Source organism: Tachypleus tridentatus, chromosome 6 (assembly GCF_004210375.1).
Source record: "Tachypleus tridentatus isolate NWPU-2018 chromosome 6, ASM421037v1, whole genome shotgun sequence".
Classification (NCBI taxonomy): domain Eukaryota; kingdom Metazoa; phylum Arthropoda; class Merostomata; order Xiphosura; family Limulidae; genus Tachypleus; species Tachypleus tridentatus.
Genome location: NC_134830.1, coordinates 68,402,528 through 68,422,927, shown reverse-complemented (window position 1 = coordinate 68,422,927; position 20,400 = coordinate 68,402,528). Strand labels below are relative to the sequence as shown.

General features: G+C 34.9%; 1 protein-coding gene across 12 annotated transcripts in view; it reads left to right on the top strand.

Annotated features, from left to right (window-relative positions):
- Positions 1-20,400, top strand: part of LOC143252743 (RNA-binding motif, single-stranded-interacting protein 1-like) — a 149,288-nt gene that overhangs the window by 58,672 nt on the left and 70,216 nt on the right. For 11 of the 12 annotated variants that reach the window (XM_076505350.1, XM_076505355.1, XM_076505348.1 and 8 more), the window contains one exon: positions 14,891-15,037. The exons of the other annotated variant lie outside the window; for it this stretch is intronic. In XM_076505350.1, coding sequence (XP_076361465.1) covers positions 14,891-15,037 — 147 coding nt within the window. The remainder of the gene's footprint in view (positions 1-14,890; positions 15,038-20,400) is intronic. 12 annotated transcript variants of the gene reach the window in all.

The window sequence follows — 20,400 nt, the reverse complement described above, 5'->3', positions numbered from 1 at the left end:
ACTGGACATGGAAGATAAATAACCAGATATTATCCTGTGTAAAAAAAAAATAAACAAAAAACGACAAACGTATGTAACACCTAGGAAATTATAGGGAACAGTCTGATAATATTTATTGACAATGGCATTATAACAACTCTCACTATCATTTTAGCATAAATCCTCGAAGAAACAGGTCCAAAAATGGAATACACAGAAATCGAGAAAACCGGAGTATTTTCTAACACGGGCAAAGCCATTACAGAAACGATCGAATTGGTCTTTAGATAACTAAGAATGCGTCATAAACCGTGGTGTGAACCAAGCCAACAATCTTACTGTGTTAAATACCTTTCATGTTAATCTTACAGGTAATACTAAAAAAGGGTTTATCGTATTGTCCCATTATCACTTATCACATATAGAACAAGATGTAAATGATTTTATTAGGCTAATCAGACTCGATAGTTTTATTAATAAGATCAAATTGATAAACATCTTGGTGTAGTGCTTGCTTTACTTCCTAACATCTTGTGTATATATTGAATTGAATGCAATACGTATGTAGTCAGATAAAAACATCTGATTTTAATACAATATAAACATAATAACAAGGCCGAGAAGAATACATAACCTGTGTTCAAAAGCTACATATATGTATTAAACTGAGGGGAATACTATAATTTTAATGTTAAATAAACTTTGTTAGGATTGTTGTGGAACATTTAAGAGATGATACATTTGTATGAAACTTGAGGGAAAATATTATGGTAAAAAGAATGTTGGAAAGTACAAACTTTCACTAAAAATATGAGAACAGTCAGTTTCGTCGATGACGTTTATGACAGGACATTTATAATGGGGAAATCGTTGCATGATTTGTTATTTTTATCTATATATTTCTGTTGTTGTTGAAACTATCAAAACTAAAAATTACATCTAAAAGCTATCGCAAAAATTCTCATGATACCAAATTCAATTTGTTTTCATTGCATCAGTTTTCTATCGACGTCGAAATAAATATGAACATGTTGTGTTTCTTGCTCGGATGCGCTGTGGCACCATTTTTGTTTTGTGGCTGATACAGTGCACAAGAAATGCTTGAACCTCGCGAGGTTTTATCTTATCTACTTGAAATAAACTCTGCCAAATAGAATTTTTTCAGCTTCGAAATGCTGTGTGGAAAATCTGAATCCATTCACTAGAACTTCGCGTGTCTGGCCATTGAAAATTTTGTGAAAATTTATGACATTTCCAGATTAAGGTCTCGGCTGGCTTTGAACATCGATTAAATAATAAGTTACTGTTATTTAATCATTATTTAACACACAACTAAAAGTTATAGTGTGAAAAGCGAAAAAAAAATTGAAATATAATTAACGCTAAAAAAAATTGATCAGAAACATGCAGAGTCGTTCAACGAGGTGAAAAAAAGGTCTCCATTACAATCGTCATGTCAAAGAACACACCTAATTTTTGACATTCAAGTGCTCATAACTTATGATATACGTGACATATTTTGAAAAATTAAGTATCACTTTCTTCCTTTCACTGAGCTCTAACAAGATAGAAATCAGGTATGAATGAGAAAGTTTGAAAAATAGTGCGTCTGCCCCAATATAAGAGCCAATTTTGATAAACTGGAAATAGATCAAGTGATTAATTTTACTTCAGTTACAAGTGCATTTATGTTTAGCAAAAATCCATTAATTTCAAAATAAATTACTGTTTGTTTTAATTTGTAATTGCGTACAACTTACTGAACCTTCAAGTTGCTCTAGTAGATTTATTGTTGAAGGGCATCAGTGTTACACTCACTGTATCAGATCTTTTATGAATGAACTGTTAAAACCGTTTATTGAAAAAATAATAGAAGTTCTATGATGTAAGATTTTAAACTTTATGAAAGTTACCTGGTGAAATTACAATAACACCAGTTTAAGTACGTTTAATGTAGTGTTTTCATTTACTAACGTAGAACACGAACTTGAAATTGCGGCTGTGAATTATTTCATTGACTTTTACTCAAATATTTTGCATTCCACAATTGCTAAGGAATTTTTAATTGAAGCTGTAAAATTAATATTGATTAGTAATTGTTTTATCTCTAATAATTATTTCTACCATCAGATAAGAAATCACAATGGGTGCAAAAATGGCACCTACCTATGCAATTTTGTTTTGTTTTTTAAAGACGCATACCATTGGTGATCAAAAATGCTCAAGAACGTTGATTGTTTTATTATTTGGAATAAAGATTTAAATTGTTTTAATTTTAGTTAAGTTTTAAATGACTTTTATCCAAACATTAGATTTGCTGTTTATACGTATTTTGGTTATTTTGCTTGAAATATTTAAAAAAATGGCTGTTCAGAAACTGACGTGTTAGATTTTATAAGTAACTACACAAGACACGTCAAAAGAAATACGTACGTTGGCAGAGTATTGTACAGATTGTTAACAATAAAAAACAAATATTTGTAACATACATTGAAAATGTTTTTGTTAAATTAAATTATCTAGAGGGCGTAATTGACGGCTGTATATTTCATGCCAAAATACATGGTTCAAAAGCTAATAATCAGTACAGTGTTGATAGTCATTAGTAAGTGTACCCCAGGGTTAAAAAAATATTAGAAAGTGCAAGATTTTGATTGTCTCCTGTACATCTATCGCTATAAGAAGAGCTGTAATTAATATTAACGTTATTGTAGAACATTAAGATGTCAACTGTGTAATTTAGGTTATATCACCAATATATTCTGCTGCAGTTCTAAAAACTGTATCCGTGTGTTAAAATATACAGTATATGGTTAAAATTACGTTGGCTAAATTGAAGATATAAATTTCATGATATAAATCCAAATCTTGTCTATTAAGATGCTCTAAGTTTTTACAATTATCTTTAAGTGCCCATGACAAAAACCTTTCTTTTCTTGCTTTCCATTTTGATCTTGTGATCTTAATTGGGTTGGCTAAAGAGCAGTAATAAAGCCGAGACAGCGCTACTTAATCTATCGAAACCAAAAATATAAATAAAAAGATATTTCGAACCTGGTGGTGCTTTTGAGTACACTCGTGCGGTGAAACGTGTTGTCGACAGTGGATATTGGTTAAAACACTACTGTTACACTTTTGCGTTCTCGCATCTTGTACTTCGTCACGCATAAATGAATTGTGTCTATGTCTGTATTGAATGACTTGTCTGAGAAGAATTACGTAACAATAGCATATTCATATTGAAATTGTTTTAGTGTTGGGTTAGCAATTGAGATCAAAGAAAAAGAAAGCTTAAAAACAAACAAACAATACTGGTGTCGCACAATCAGTAGAGAAGTAGTTAGATTGAGTAAAAATAACTTGCAAAATGTGCCTCGTATCACATGCTTTATCATGAAAAATTAATGTATTGTAATAGCTTCAACTCACTGTTTTAAAACAAACAGATGCTTCTTTATTGTGTCCATAAAAATAAAATATCAATACCAATACATTTTGTGCTGCTCATGCACTAATAAAATTTGTATTCGGTTAATAACAATTATTACGTTGTTGGAACCTTATTATTTTATGTTTTATATCGTATTTGGTTATGGTCAATAGTCAGTTGAAACTTCAGATCTTTTGTCTGTTTCCTGTTCCTTCTTTATGATATTGATGGACGATGTTAGATGTTACTGGCTGAATATCAAAGGGCCAGAAGACAGACTTTAAACACTATTCTTATATCACTGGATTAATTCCAGTGATATAATCTAAGAGGAATATGAAGATAAATGTGAGCGGGTTAACGCAGAAAAATATCATATAATGTAAGCAATAATATGTTTGGATACATGTATATACTCTGAAATGCAGTTTTTACTGAAAAGAGATGTACTGCATGCATATTGAAACAAGTAATTTTTATTCATTGAGTGACAAAATATACGCAAATATTCTGGCTACGAAACTTATGGAAATAAAAGCTACATTTTAAATTGGTACCATAAAATTATTTGTTTTTAAAAGCGCTTTTTTTATCTCACAGGCTTGCTAGTTTGCTTTAAATCATAACTAGTAGAAAAATATGTAAACGTGAAAATAACGGACACATTAAAATCATAGGATAATTTTTTTGTTTCAAAACGGGTCAAACTGTGGAAGGAGTTTTTATTGTACAAAGCTTCTAAACACTGAAACATTGGTTTCATTCCCTTCCCGCTCTGATGGCTCAGCCAATGTCAATGTACTCGTGATGCATCAAATCAGGTTTCCATGTATAGCTTAAGTTCCATCTGGCATGCGTACAGATATTTAATTTTCATGAAGTTGAACATGGATGTCTTATTATATTTGTCTTGAAAAATCACGTTCCAGACGCAAAAGATAACTCTCTTGCTCACATACATATATCTTTTTTTATGAAGGTACCAGATCGTGATTTTCACGTTATAACTGTATTCATGTGCTTTACAATGCGCGCGCCTTAATATTTATGTGCATTTTCTTAGAACAGCTGTGGCTGACAGACTAATAACAAGTGTGGGATACCTAATAATACTTGTATTTAACTCCCTGCTACTTGAGTACATGCATGTGATCCTCCATATATGAAACAGGATATGTATATGTTTACGTGTTACATTCATGAAAATAATTAAAATTAGGGGTCTCTGAAATTATAGTAAATATGTCAAATGTTAGAACCAAAGTGGTAATATGTTAATTATTATGAACTGGTTAGTGTTTATTAAGTCTTTTAAAATGTATTAAATATAACCGAGGGGGGAGAGTCTAGAACTGTGTGTGTGAGAGAGAAAGAAGCAACTTTTAACTATAAAATTAAAAGATATTTAAATCGCATTTTTTAAAAATAGTTATTCAGTATATTGTTTTGGGGTCCATCGCTCAAACGATCACAAGGCATCGCATATCATCAATCACACAAGTTTTGAAGTGAAATACGATCGATTTAGTAATTAATCTCACTAATTACTACATATTTTACTTAGAAAGTTTGTAATATCACTCGCTGTTTTGGGCTTGTCTTGAACACTGAATGTTGAATTAAGTAATGTGTGGATTTAATGGCAGTTAAAGGCGTGTAAACAGTTTGGTATTTGAGGGTTAAATACAGTTGATACTGGACTAATACAAGAAAATTTACTGGTAGTGTTTGGTTATTTCCGACCCATATGTCTAAGTTCTTATTATTCACTGGTACTAGTATCTACCAAATAAATTAATATAAAGGAAGTTACGTGGTTGTAACCTTAGGCATTTTAAGATGAGTTTCAACCACGATATTAATGTTTTCTAAATAGTGAGTTAATTTATTCTCGTATTTGGAGGTTTCTTAATATTTAAATATGGAAATACTAGTTATAAAACACACTGACTGTATCGTTTACGTAGTCGTTGAGACTCGACTTTATGGGTTCAGCTGGAGCTTGAAAAGCTATAAAACTGCTCTTCAAAGCATCAATATACTGTTCAGTGTATATGCATCTTCGTAACAGCTGCTGGCACGTGCCTCTCGCGCATGGCTCGTGACGCCTAGATTTATCCCACTTTTACACATCTGTCTTGCTAGTGTTTAACTCAGTCTTGTTTGATTCACTACAGGAAGTTTTATTTCTACGCATTTGCTCTGCTGCACACAATGGACCACTGGGTCTTAACAACTCTGTATAAATAGCTGGTCGCATCTAACAGATGGCGTTCTCTGTGAGTGTTCCTTTTGGGTTCAGCTGCGTTCTTGTGCAGTATCTACACTTATCGAGTCGCTTTACAACAATGTAAAACAGAGAAGAAAAACATGCTCAGCCACAGTCCTCAGGTTAGATATATGGGGTGGGGGTGCTGGAGTAACATATTTTCACGCACTGAAACAGACTTGACAACATAGAATAAATATGTAATTAAGTGACCATTTATACAATTTGTTTGTACATAAAATATCCACTTAGCTCCAATGTATTAGTATTTAAATTCTTGTAGAAGGATGATATATATTTTAATTGCAAATTTAACTAAGATAATTTAGTTTTCATCAAATCTGAGTTTTATTTTAAATGCTATAAACACACTATCCAGGGAATTTGTATGTTTTCTTAAGCTAAAACTAAATTTTTTGTGTTATTTATACTTTCACACTTTCATTTCCACTAGACGAGAATGCTATCTTTATCAGTTAGTAACCACTTTATTTTCCACTCGTGCAGATAGCTGATTGTGGGCACGCGTCTTGCATCATAATTACTTTTATCTCGATATTTATTGAGACTATGATGTGTATAAAACCAGTGAGTTTAATGGCGTTTCCTTTTTGTCGCAGTGTTTTGACTGTTACAGGTTGGTAGAACTCGAATATGTAAACCTTAATAAAAACTTTCATATTCATATTTGTCATTTTATTGGACGAATGGTTCACAACATAAAATCGTAACAATTATGTTTCAGGGAATTTATTGAATAATTTATTGTGCAGTAGTTTATGCTGCCATTTAAACAAAATTCGTGAAGGGTGTAAAAGTCAATTACGAAAGTTTTTTGTTTTTGAAAAATATATGGTTGTCTATAATACATTGTTATTTCATGCAATTTCGAGTTATAAATGGTTTACATTTGTGAATATTTAACTAATACTTGTCCATTTGCATTGACATAGTTTTTGCTTCAACATCTTTATGATAATTCGGTATAATTATGTCGTCCTGATGATTTGTTTGTTCGTTTGTTTTGAATTTCGCGCAAGGTTACACAGGAGCTATCGGCGATACTCGTTTCTAATTTAGCAGTGTAAGACTAGAGGGAAAGTAGCTAGTCGTCACCACCCACTTCCAGCTATTGGGCTACTCTTTTACCAACGAATAGGTTACGAGTCGAGCAACCTAAGCACCTGGCCATGCTGGGCTCCGTCTTAATCAAGATACTTCGAATGTAGTACCATCGATATCTATGATTTCGTTTGGTTTGTTTTGAATTTCGCGCAAGGTTACACGGGAGCTATCGGCGATACTCGTTTCTAATTTAGCAGTGTAAGACTAGAGGGAAAGTAGCTAGTCGTCACCACCCACTTCCAGCTATTGGGCTACTCTTTTTACCAACGAATAGGTTACGAGTCGAGCAACCTAAGCACCTGGCCATGCTGGGCTCCGTCTTAATCAAGATACTTCGAATGTAGTACCATCGATATCTATGATTTCGTTTGGTTTGTTTTGAATTTCGCGCAAGGTTACACGGGAGCTATCGGCGATACTCGTTTCTAATTTAGCAGTGTAAGACTAGAGGGAAAGTAGCTAGTCGTCACCACCCACTTCCAGCTATTGGGCTACTCTTTTACCAACGAATAGGTTACGAGTCGAGCAACCTAAGCACCTGGCCATGCTGGGCTCCGTCTTAATCAAGATACTTCGAATGTAGTACCATCGATATCTATGATTTCGTTTGGTTTGTTTTGAATGCCGTGCAAAGATAAACGATGGCTATCTGCGCTAGCCGTCCCTAATTTAGCAGTGTAAGACTAGAGGGAAGGCAGCTAGTCATCACCACCCACCGCCAACTCTTGGGCTACTCTCCTACCAACGAATAATGGGATTGATCGTCACTTTATAACGCCCCCACGCCTAAAAGGGCATGCGTGTTTGGTGTGATGGGAATTCGAACCCGCGATCCTCAGGTTACGAGTCGAGTGCCTTAACCACCTGGCCATGTCGGACACGATATCTATGATTCCGTCCATCACGATAATTGTAGTATAAAATGAATTAATTTTGTATATATATCTTTCCATGCTGCTAACTGTTGTCAGAATTTACTCCTTCGCAGAATACAAATTAATTTTAAAAACGTTGGCGACATCCAGATCAGAAACTGTTTCAGACCCGCTTCTCAAGTGTAAGGTTACCATTTTTTATGAATGGAAACAGAACAGCAGTTGTGATCAAGCGATTTGTTAATATAGGTATAGCACTTCAAATACTGTCTGTCGAATTCCAGCGGGACAGAAGAGACTGGTATCGAAGGAAAGGCCTCAGCGGCTATAGCAGATGTAGTGTGTTTGACAAATTATTTTACAGTGTTCTTTACTTTATACTGAAAGTTTTATTAATAACTAGCTAGAGTACCCGTCCTCTGGACATAGGTTATGTGAAAAACGCCCATAAAAAACCGCAAAACTGAAAATGTGTACGTATCTCCTCATAGACTCAATGAACTTCAGTATCAGATTTGGTGATGATCTATTCATACTATGTGAAATAGTTACGTAAATATACTACTGACAGTACTATTGTATTTATATTCCAAATTTCGTACGGCTGTATCGTAAAAAGGTCCATCTGACAGTGGAAAAATTAATGAATTTATACCTTATCTTTCTTAATAATAAGAAAAGTAAAATAATAGTATAGAAAATACGCTTGTAAAGTTTTCAACTGCTGACAGGGACTGGAAAATTGTATATTATGTGAGAAAGTTATTATAGTTCCTGACATTTGTTGTCAGTTTTCTCAACCTTAATATCTCGTAATGTTTCAAAAACGCAAATCTGGATGTTCGTCAGTAAAAGTCACTGTTCTAGTTTTCAGCAGTGTTACAATATTCCACGTGCTTTATTTTGAATTATGACAAACTTTTGTCTGTTGTCACGAGTTTGTGTTTGTATATATTAATATTTCAATAGGGACTGAAAAGTACACGTGAAACTGACACTACTAATAGGTTGAAAACTAGAGAGTTATGTTAAGTATGTGTCAAAGTATGTTCTTTATGATATATAGGCCATGATCGAGTGCAGATTTTGCCAACTGCGGGTATGAATGTTATATCACCAAGATTTTTCAAAAGTTTTAAACGTACTCGTTTTCGGAACATTCATAGTTTAGTCTGGGACGCAGTCATAGCTCAGTTGTACTGCCATTTTGATCTAGAAGAGGACTGAACTGTTTATTAGGCTAAGTTCAAGGCTTGAAATAGAAGGACATGTAGAAATATCAATGTTTGAGAGGACTATGTGTCGGATGCGTGGAAAGACATTCATATCACAATAATTGCAGGTGTACATTGTGAGGTTATTCTGATTATATAAATTATTGAAATATGTTAAGTGAACTGGAACTTCATCGTATGTGCATTAGAAATATTTACATATTAATGAACAGGTTTGAAGTTGTGTTACTTCACATAATTTGTAAGAGGGGATACACCTGAACAAATTTAGGCGACGCAGAAAGCAGAGTGCACTTACTCTAACAGTTATAATTTCATCTGATGACTCATTGCCAGTACTTTTTTGGAAAATATAGACATTTGACAATTTAGCGTTTCATTAAAAAAAAAATTATCATGAAAACGGCAAATGAAGTGAAAGTGGCTCGAACTAGCTATACCAAAAATGTTACTTTGGATTCATCATGTCAGAGAACAAATTTTCGGCTGCCAGATGCTTTGATAACATTTGTCGATGTTTGTGCAAAAGGAAAAAAAGTATAAATACAATGACAGGAACATTGAAATGTGCTTAAGAGATGCGAAACCAAACGACTGATTTGAATAACTCACCACCATATAGATACAGGTGACGCCACTTTTGTCTGATAAAACTGCCACACAGTCTTTTTTGGGTTCGGCATGGCCAGGTGGTTAAGACACTCGACTCGTAATCCGAGGGTCGCGGGTTCGAATCCCTGTCACACCAAACGTGCTCGCCCTTTCAGCGGTGGGGGCGTTATAATGTGACGGTCAATCCTACTAGTCGTTGGTATAAGAGTAGCCTAAGAGTTAGCGGTGGGTGGAGATGACTAGTTGCCTTCCCTCTAGTCTTACACTGCGGAATTAGGGACTGCTGGCGCAGATAGCCCTCGTGTAGCTTTGTGCGAAATTCAAAACAAAAACCAAGAAACCAAACCAGTCTTCTCTGGAGCACTAAGATCTTATAAACCAGCACTGAGATATAGTAGATGTTGAAAGATTATGTAATATGACCTCCGGAGAATGCTTGACCATATCCAGTAGTGGTTGTTAGGAAAGAGGAAGAATGTACTAAGGCTGTTTCTTGATCGTAGGTGGGTTAATGAGATGGTTCATGTCGATGTCTTTCTGCTACCACTGGTGGATGAATGTCTGAACACACTTAATGGTGCTTACTTATTTAGTACTTTGGATCTTGCGTCCTGAGAAGCCATACTGATGATAAATGCGCCTGGGAAGGAGTATAGCAGTCAGGTTAAGACCAGCTCGCACAATTATAGTTCAGAACTTGACGTGGCTTGTGTGAATTTCATGGCATTTCATTTTGTCCTGTATAATGTGCCTGTCCATTTCCAAGTGGCTGATGGAACTTGTACTGAGAGGTCTGTAATGGGAAATGCACCTGATATATGGTCAATAATATTTTGTTTAGTCACGTGTTTCATTCTGTTGCTGAAAACCTGGATGTGGTTTACAATGGATTATAAAGGCAGGGCTTGAAATTGAAACAATGGAATTTGTTTCCTCTACAGCACAGGAAGTATTTCTTGGTAATGTTATGGGAAGACGTGGTATCTACCAACCCTACGAAAATCTCATTGGTCAGAGAATGGCCTCTTCTTGAACAAAATGAGAGGCCTGTGGCTTTTCAGGTGCTTTACGCATATTTTTCAATGTTTTGTGGCTAATTTCACCAAGATAGCTTCTCCATTATTAGCACTGACAAAAGCTGAAACATTTTTAGCCAATATCACAAAGTATTTCAGTCATTTAAATGGAGACTTTTGTGTCAGCATATTTGAGCACATGTTCATTCATCCTGCAACTGTAATAATACCACTTCATTTTCACTATCACTGTCATTAGTATGCATTTTTGGATGCTGGCCATACAGTGGTAGTTCCTAAATGTAGGTACTACATATTAAAGAAAGCTGCTTGCAGTAATAGTATTTGTTAACCATTGCGGTCAGAATTTGAATGACATGTTGGATTACAATGTTGCAGGAGTATGACTAGCCAAACGTCATTACCTGGACCAGCAACACGGAGATACTAATAATTATCTTGTCAGATGATGAGAGCTTGTTTGTTGGTTGAATATCCAAGCCTTTGGTACCATGTAGCAGTAAAGGACATTTTAACAGCAGTGATACAGTACTTGATAATTTTACTCGCGAATGAACTTCAAGAATGACGTTATGGAAAGAGGAGCGGAAGGACGCAGGTCTAGCGTAGATACGGCTTGCTGTACAGTGCAGAATGAAGCTGTATAAGTACCTTTACTATGCATGCTGTGAGCTTCAATATAGGGTAATAAAGTAAAAATATTTTGGAGTTACAGGTATTTTATTATGAGTCGAATTCTTCAGTCAGCACTTCATTTGTGAAGAAGTGATTGTTTTGTCAAGTGGAGATGATAGCTATTTAGCATATTATCCGATATTCGTGAAGGTACGTGTTGCACATTCTAGAATGTCTGATTTTTTTTTATTGTATTGTCCATTTACGCATACATAAGTTACTTATTATTTTTCATAATTATTACACGATCTGTCTTATGAGCGCTAGAATTTTTAGTATACTGTTGTGTGTGTGTGTGTGTGTGTGTGTGTTCAAGTGTAATTTTACTTTAATACGAGCTTTGTTTTAATAATGGTGTGAAAACACCAGATATTTTGGATAGATAAAGATACATATTAGTTTTTGGGGCATATAGCCAAAAAAGCTTTAAATATTGACTGTTATGATCCATCTCAGGGTGGAGGGCCTAAAATTTGTACATAATGTGGACGAAGTATGTTCAAGTGTTTGGCATTAATGACATATGATCATTTATGTTTCGTGAGCGCTTGTCATAGCTTAATGTATGGCCCATTCACCACACAATGTTAAACCCAATGGAGAAAGAAATACGATGAAAGGCTTATTACATCTCCTTAAACTGCTTAATACTGCCTGATTTATATTATTGTAGTATTAAAAGTATCTAGGAGAGTGGGTTGGAAGAGAGGTTGAGGGGAGAGCTGGGGCACATACTTGTCCTTTAATATTCACATGACCTTTTCTCTGGGCAGTACCACTCATATCATTACTCCGTAAGCAGATAGCATAAAGAGACGTTTCGAGTCAACAAGGGTAGCTGACAGTGGTGCGGTAAGACAACTTTGCTTATTTTGAGTGAGGTTTTATTTGTGTTATCTCTGTTGTTTAATGGACAAATATCAATTCTTTCCCCATCTTGTTTCTTACAGTGAAGTATAACATCCTCTTCATGCATTACTGTTGGAACAATTACAATGGGCACTTTTTCAACAAATCATTTCTTGTTAATTCATCAAATAGAGGTCAGCTTATTACCAGTGGTCTCCACAAAGGATTATTAAAGGGTGGGACTCCGAAACATTCTTGACCCACCCTTAACATGCCCCTCTTCCCCAAACGCGCGCGCACACAGATGTGAATGTTAACGATACTTCAAAATACTGCTACCAAAGCGATCTCTTAAAGAACTCTCCATTTCATGATGTTCAGGTAGGGATTCTGTCTTTTTGCGTTAGTAACTGTCTAGCCGATGTACGGACTCGAGTTGTGACCATTTATTCAATATCCTTGTATCAGTATCATCAGTTCGAAATGCTAATTTCAAATCTCTTGAACCTGTAGAGCCCTGAACAATTCCTTCTGTATATTAATTGTTAACAAAAATATTAGTTCTTGTTCAACCCGTTCGATTTCAGAAACTTTTTAACTGTACGTTCTTGACCTGAAGGAACATTCAAGCAGAAGAGTCTTTACTTTTGCTCTGATATACATATTTATCAAAGTGCGTCTTTAACTTGTTGAGACGAAGGATTTGCTTATTTTTCATAATTCTTGATTTAATGATATTCTGAAAGAATTCAGAAAAAAGTTCATATCTTTGATTTAGTTTCTCTTGTATAGGCTGGTGCTTAGAGAGGATGCGAGTGTAACCTTTGATATCTCAATCCTTTGGCGACCGTCTTGATTCTCGATATAAACATTACGATCTAGTCTGACTTTTGCAGCCTCGAGTAACAGTTTATCATCAACAAATTCACACTGCACTAAGGGCTCTCTGCGTCTTGTCAGCTGAAATTGCCACTTGTGTATTTATCACATTAGTAAGTTGCACAAATCCGGGGCAGAATGTGATTATTTTTTGACTGGTATCTTTGACGATCTGTGCTTGAACGAAGCAGCATGGACCTCTCAGTAACAGGCTCAAAGCCAGGAGTTCTTCTTGGCAACTCGGCATCTGGAACAATATTAAAATATTCATCTCTGAAAACCCTTGGTAAATTGAAGTTCAACCATGAAAAAGCATTTTGACCGCAATACGCTGTAATTTCCATTTGTACGCTTGAATTACAGTGGTGTGAATAAAACTGCAATTAATTTGCAGAAAGAGTTAAGATAGGCAGAGCGAAATGAGCTCATGTATCACGCGACAGAAAGGTTTTTCAAAGAAATCTGACAAATTACTGACAGAGCATCGCCAGAATCCCAAGTGTCGTTTCCAGTTTCACTGAAAGTAATTTTCAGTCTTCAGTTTTCGTGTTTTCTTTTATCCTGTTTCAATGGCAATAGAGTTAGTTCCTCTTTGCTCGCAAAGTGAATAGAGCACATAATACTATTTGAGATCTCGGGTAAATATAATACTGTCAATGCATTTGTTTTATTTTTTTTACAGTTAAAAACTATTACACCATGTGCTTTTTAAAAGTTCAGAAGAACTTGGTCGGTCAAGTGAAATATTCAAAGACAGTGTTTAAGTCTAATCCCAATCACTCCAATTATATCGTACACTGATAATTTTTATATATAAATCTGTATCAAAATTAACATGCTAAGCTTTGTTCATTTTCAGCTCAACCACGGTTAACTGCTGAATAGCTTACTGTACCAGTAGCATTTCATTGTTGAGGCGTATCCCAGAGTATGTGTAAGGACTGGACTACACAACGCGGTAAAGGCCACATTAGCACTGCGGTATCGGCGGGCAGAATAGGCTAAGCCTGTAAACTTACTGATCAAATATTTTACCAGATATAACATTAAATTTACTGCTTTTAATCAGTTTCAACATACCTTCGGTTTCTTTATTTCCTCCTTTGAAGCAAGTGCACGCTTCCGTTTTGAAATATCAGTAAAATACTGGTAGCGTCGTTTATGTATTATATATATAATCTCCGTCGCTTAATTTAGGTATGCCTAAGCTAGGCCTAACATTAGGTTTACTTGTGTTCGTTATGCCAGCACAGAAAAGTTAGGAATGATAATAAAATGAAGTGATCATACTATAATTTAGAGTTTTTGATATCTCTGTTGAGTTCATATGTATGTTATCGCGGCACGTGAAATGACGATAAAAACTGTATAAAAGCAGTGAATTGTTGTAAATCTGTTCTCAAAATACGGAACTTTATTATAGAAACGGTGATTTGTTCTCTTATCAAAGGATGCAACCTCGGTGCTCGGCCGTGATAAATACGTCTGTTTCTTGCGTGTGTCGTATACCATTTTCATACTTTTCGTGTATCAGTCAGTAAGAGCTCAGACAAGTTGTTTATGTAATTTCTGTTGTTCATATAAACCAGTTGTTATTCATTGGCATGATAAATTTTACAAGCTCAACCAGTAGAAACTGCAAGCTCTGCTAAAAGTACATCAACATATGTTCCTTGTTTTCAAACTTAGAGGATATTTCTACGAGTTTCCATTTTGATTGGCAATTCTGTTAAACAGGAATTAGATTTATACTTATTACCACTTGAAGATACTTCAAATAAGCTAAAAGTTGTCATAATTTGTTTTTACTTTTCTTTCTCAACATGACTTTTAATTTACTTCAATTTATTTACATCCGGCTTCGAGAAATTACAACAACAAAAGTAGCGAAAGAAAGTTTAATTTTTGTGTGTTTGTTTCCACAGCCACGCCCATCTTACAGTGCCAAGCCTCGCGGTTGGTCAGCCACTGGTCTTTCAGGTCCTCCTCCCCCCTTTAGACCTTACCTTTCAGGTCGTTATCCCAGTCCTTTGGTGCCACCAGCATATGGAACCTACCACCCTCATCAGAACGTAAGTTTTGTTTATAATGTGCGTGCACGTATATATTACGGATTACATGATTTTTGTGTATGTGTTTTAAATGAATTTTTTAGGCATTTGAGATTAAAAATATGCCAATAATGGGGCGTAATTGTTAAAAGTAGTTTAACTATGAAAAAGTTGCTAAGCATTTTACATTGTGCTTAGAGATTTGAATATTGAAAAATTATTGCACAGGATTGTAAATGCTATTTAAATCCATTTCAATGGTAATTGGGAAAGATTTTATCGTGCATACGACTGATGTCTGTTTATCATAGAAGTTAAATTTCAGTAATGTTAAAATACCTATTCATCAAACGTGCAGCAGTGAAAATTATGTACAGAGTCGATATTATTTTTAATTACTTGTTCAAATGGAAACTTGTTTCCTTAAGTATCCTGGACACCAGCATTCATGCTTTTATTCGAAGTTAATATCCTGTTTAGCGTGTAATTAATAAACATCCTCACGTTAACAAACGTTTCAACAATAAGTAGATTTTGTTTTTGACCGTTAGATTTTATTGTCTCGCTGTTGTCGACTTTTGAAACATTTACAGGTCAGTTGAGTAACTGAGGATGTGAAATGTACATCAGCGTACTGATGATGGTCATCGCTTCATAATTTAATAAGACCAACATAACCTAAGCTTAGAATATAGCTTGTCATAGATCAACATTTTTAAACATCAAAAAAGTATGTAGTGAAATAGTTGGTCGCTGTGAGTAATGAAAATTAATTAGTAGTCCTCAGAAAAACAACTGTGAATCCGTACCGAAGTTACACGATTTTTTTTCCAGTAATATGGCTAAAGCAGTATACAGCAAATTATTATATATTTTCAAATATGAGATAAATTACAATTTTATGACATGAGATCAGTTCTCTTAGATTATGTACTATAAATATCAGGAATGTGAACACTTTTTTTATGCAATCCATACATTTTGCAAGAAATATTTGTTTAATATTTTAGTTTTGGGTCTTTAAAACTGACGAACGCGGGGGTGGTCGTGTGAATATAAGTCTTCCATTTCATGTGCCTTCAAAGTGCAACAAACTATCAACAAGTACGAAGAGATACACATGGTTAAACATCTTGCTTGTTGCGAGTTATTGGAGGAGAAAAAAAATAGCTTTACAATAAAAAACACACTATTCTATTAAGTGTTCGCAAGAATTCACTGTTTAGTTTAAGATCATTAAAAATGGTTACAAGATAAAATGTTTGTTACTAAATTTCGCACAAAGCTACATGAGGACTATCTGCATTAACCGTTCTTAATTAGCAGTGTAAGCTAGTCGTCACTACCCACCGTCAACTCTTGGGCTACTCTTGCCAATGAATAGTGAGATTGACGGTCACATTATAATGCCCCTTTGCCTGAAAAGGCGAACGTGTGTGATGTGACTGGGATTCGAACCCGCGACTGTCAGATCACGAGTCGAGCACCCTGACCACCTGGCCATGCTGGGTTTAAGACAAAATGAGTAGGAATGAAATAGGATGTGTTTGTTTATGGCTTTTTATTGTATGTATATACTAGAAGTAACCGCAGTTCCAATGATATCACGTAAAAACTCGCTCTCCCCAAGAAAGGCCCGTGTTATTTGCTTGAAAAGTGTTATGCGTTCGTTACTGATTAAAAACTATTTACATTAATTTGCTTAAGGATACAACGACAATATTTTCGAAATTTTTGTTAAGTAATCTATCTACCAATAATGTATCATACTTTAAACTTCAGTAGTTTGAGATAACATTATTTTATAAATGTTTTTAGAAGTGTAACTGTAGTTCTTCTTTTACCAGGAAATAGTGTGTTCCTAATTTTTTTTAGCATGATGTTAAAGGTTTGACTTCGTGCAGTACGTTATATTTAGTATTATGCAATCTATACAGTTATTTCTTAACATTTTGTTTACTAGATGGCAGCACTAGTAAACAGTGATTCATTGATTAGGTATTTATTTGTGTTAGTTAACCATGCTCTGAAATAATGTAAAGAACTACGTAGGAGAATAGCTAAAGTTTTCACTGTGTTTGAGTCCTTCCTTCCGTGGCGTCAGTGATAAATGTGAAGGTTGGTGTCAAAACTGAGGTTTAATTCCTGCGATGCGCTGATAACTCACTGAGAAGTTTTGCCCTTGCATAACAAACAGTTTGATGGAGCAGAAAATGCAAAAAAATATAGCCTTTTACTTAATTTTGTTATTCGATGTACTGACAATACAATAACTTTTTTACGTATTTCGTCGTTTGTTTAGAGGCGGGCAAGATATTACCTAATTTCATTTTCATCATAATAAACTACTAAGATATCTGTTGATGTTTTAAAAAAAGGTTTTTATTATGAAAAACCAAAAGTGTAAAAATGGCGTGATAATTTTACGCTGTCAATAGATGGCGATGGAGTAGTAGGAAGGATTGGGATATTTGTTTCGAAGTTGATATTGGTATTTTAACGGCTTGCATGTCACGTGGTTGAAGGAATAGAGCTGGAATCGACTGGCACAGGAAGTTAGACCTGACTGACCTCACTAGTACGAAAGCTGTATGTCGTGTGTATAGCACAGCCGAAGTTCCTCAACCTTGGGTTTGAAAGGAGCTGAGCGGCTGGAAGGGAGGGCGTGAAGTAAAGAGGAGGGACAGTACAAGCTAAGCCGGTCTTCTTGTATAATGCTTCCATCAGCCTAGTTGGCCATTACGTGAAATGTCTTCAGAAGGTGGTGTAGCAGTTTGTTCGTAAAAGAAGAAAGAAAAACACCGGCACAACATAGATAGATATCCGGATCTAGACTCAAGGGAAATTACTGGAGCACGGAATCTGGTATACGGATACTCAAATTCCTTAGGGCTTGTAAAAGAACCTGAAGTTTATAAAATATACGTGTTTTACTTATCACTTTTCTACTTCATCCTAAAGGGATCTAAAAAATTGTGTAAACGACCTTGTTTCTACTTTAGGTTGTGAAGTTAAATAACAGTTAAATTATTAGCAAATTTTACTGTGGTTGACAGGTATATCTATTTCTTGTGACAATTTTTCGAAACTCAAACTTGCGTGCGAGTAATATCAGTCAGGTGTGCCCAAAATGCAGTCTTATCATAGTAGGAGTGGATACTGTGACACCAGTCGAAAAAGTGCATCCTACAATAACTTTTACCAAAACAAGGTAAGGTGTATGAATGGCGTTGCTAATGTATTAATTGGTTGTTACCTAATTCAAGTGAGAAATGTTTAAGAAAACTATTAAAAAAAAAGTGCGTGTGCTGTGATTGGGTCTTGTGCTGTGAAACGATGTATGTTCTAACTACAATACCATGCCTGTCGTATCCCAGCTGGCCTGTTGAGTCTTGGTGTTGAAAGAAGAGCCTATTCAGCATTAGTTAAGACGAATATGATATGGTTCGCATATTATTACATACTCTTCTTTGCTTTCACTTCTAAGATCTTAGAAGTGACGTATCCCTTTGATTTCCAGCATTAAATACTCACCGTTTTTGTATTGTAACATTTTTGTTAATACGGGTACATCTTAGTCTTGTACATTATAATGCTAACTGATTAAAATTTAATCATTGAAGTTGTTGTCCCCCACATATCGCATCTATTTTACTTTTAACACAATCAGCAGGGGTATACATAAATCATGTTGGACATATGCTTGATATTGTGTTAATATAAAAGACGACACATGCTTTTGTTCATTTTAGTTTGTTTTATAATAAGAGGGAAACTTTCAAGAAATGTAATTTTCTTTTAATCGCGAAGGTTTTTTTTTGTTTCTATCACTTCGTGATTGTATTTAGTATACATTCGTGTATTTATACGTGTACGTAATTTTCACAGTGGTAAAATATACTGTAGTATTAGGGCGTGGCTATGCGCATCAGTTTCTTAGCTGTACTGAGAGCATGCGGATCAAACCAGTATTCAGGTGGACGCCATCACCAAGTACTTGTATAAGAAAGAATAGTAAAACAGTTCGAGATATTGGGGAACAGTTGACTGTTTAGACTCTTATGTTGTCAAAATGTATTTGTGTAAAGATTTATCTTGGCATGTGTACCAGACGAGGTTTTTAGAAACTATAACAGTATTTTGGCTTACAAATGGCTATAAAGATAGCTGTTTTTAATTTGTCTTGGACATCTATAGTTGTTTGATTTTATTTATAATAAAGATAAACGTCCTTCCGTACTTAACTCATTAGGTCATTCCTTATGGAAAACTTTAACAAGTCAAGTAACTAGTGCATCGTTTTACTAAGTATGTACTGTATATTAGAGAAAAAAAGTCTGTCAATTTTGACGACAGTGGGGTTATACGACCTTGGACGATCGTGCGTGACAAGGTAAAAGGTTTGTCACGGCCTTCGCTTCTAAATCCATATAAATGGATAGTTTGTTTAACAGCAAATTCAATCTTGCCTGCTGAAGACCAGTTTTCGCGTTTAATCATATGCTTCTCATTGTAATTTATCAACAAACTTTCAATCACCGTATAACATTGTTTCATCTCCCCTTGGACTTTCGTTCCTTATAGCTAAGGATTGTCCTTACTAATTTTCTTAGCTGGGAAACTACCCCCTAGGCCCACTCGTTTTAATTATAGATGGTAATAACACTTTATTTCGAGGTGATCTGTCAGCGTTTTATTTTGTAACTTAAATTTAAAATACTCACTTTTAAATGATTCCACTGTGTAATTGCATAACAACTATTATTATGACATTTAGTGTAGGTTGGAAACTCCTAATTCGTTGCTGCTTTTTTGACATGTTTTATATTGGGAACCACTTTTCCCAATCGAATTAATTGTGATGAATAATAAAGTATCAACATCATTCAAAGACTTTGTAATAAATTTCAAAAAATAATAAATAAGATTGAATAAAAAAGATTTAGGTACTGAACTCTAATAATTGTTTACACAATGAAAATTGAGCGACATATATTGCACAGAAGCTTACAGTTGCATTCCACATGAAGTTAGTGTTTTGTTGCAAAGGTAAGTTTAAAGTCTAATATGAAAAAAGGGGTGTCAAAGAAAACATCCAGGTGAGAGGCTGGTATCATCCGAAAATGTTCAAAACGGAGGCAGTTAAAAACGTTCTTAGAAACTTGTGCATGAATATGGGATACGCATAAATTCAGAATCAACAGAATTGGTCAGAGGTGGTTACAAGAAAATGGTTTACATCGATAAGTTATAACCATAATAAAGCTTAACATTCCACGTGCCATCAGGTTCAAACATTTCAAATTTGCAAGGTATATCAAAAATGGCAAACGTACTATGAGTTAATAAACGATAGAGATCTTCAGAGATTGTAGGATATCTTC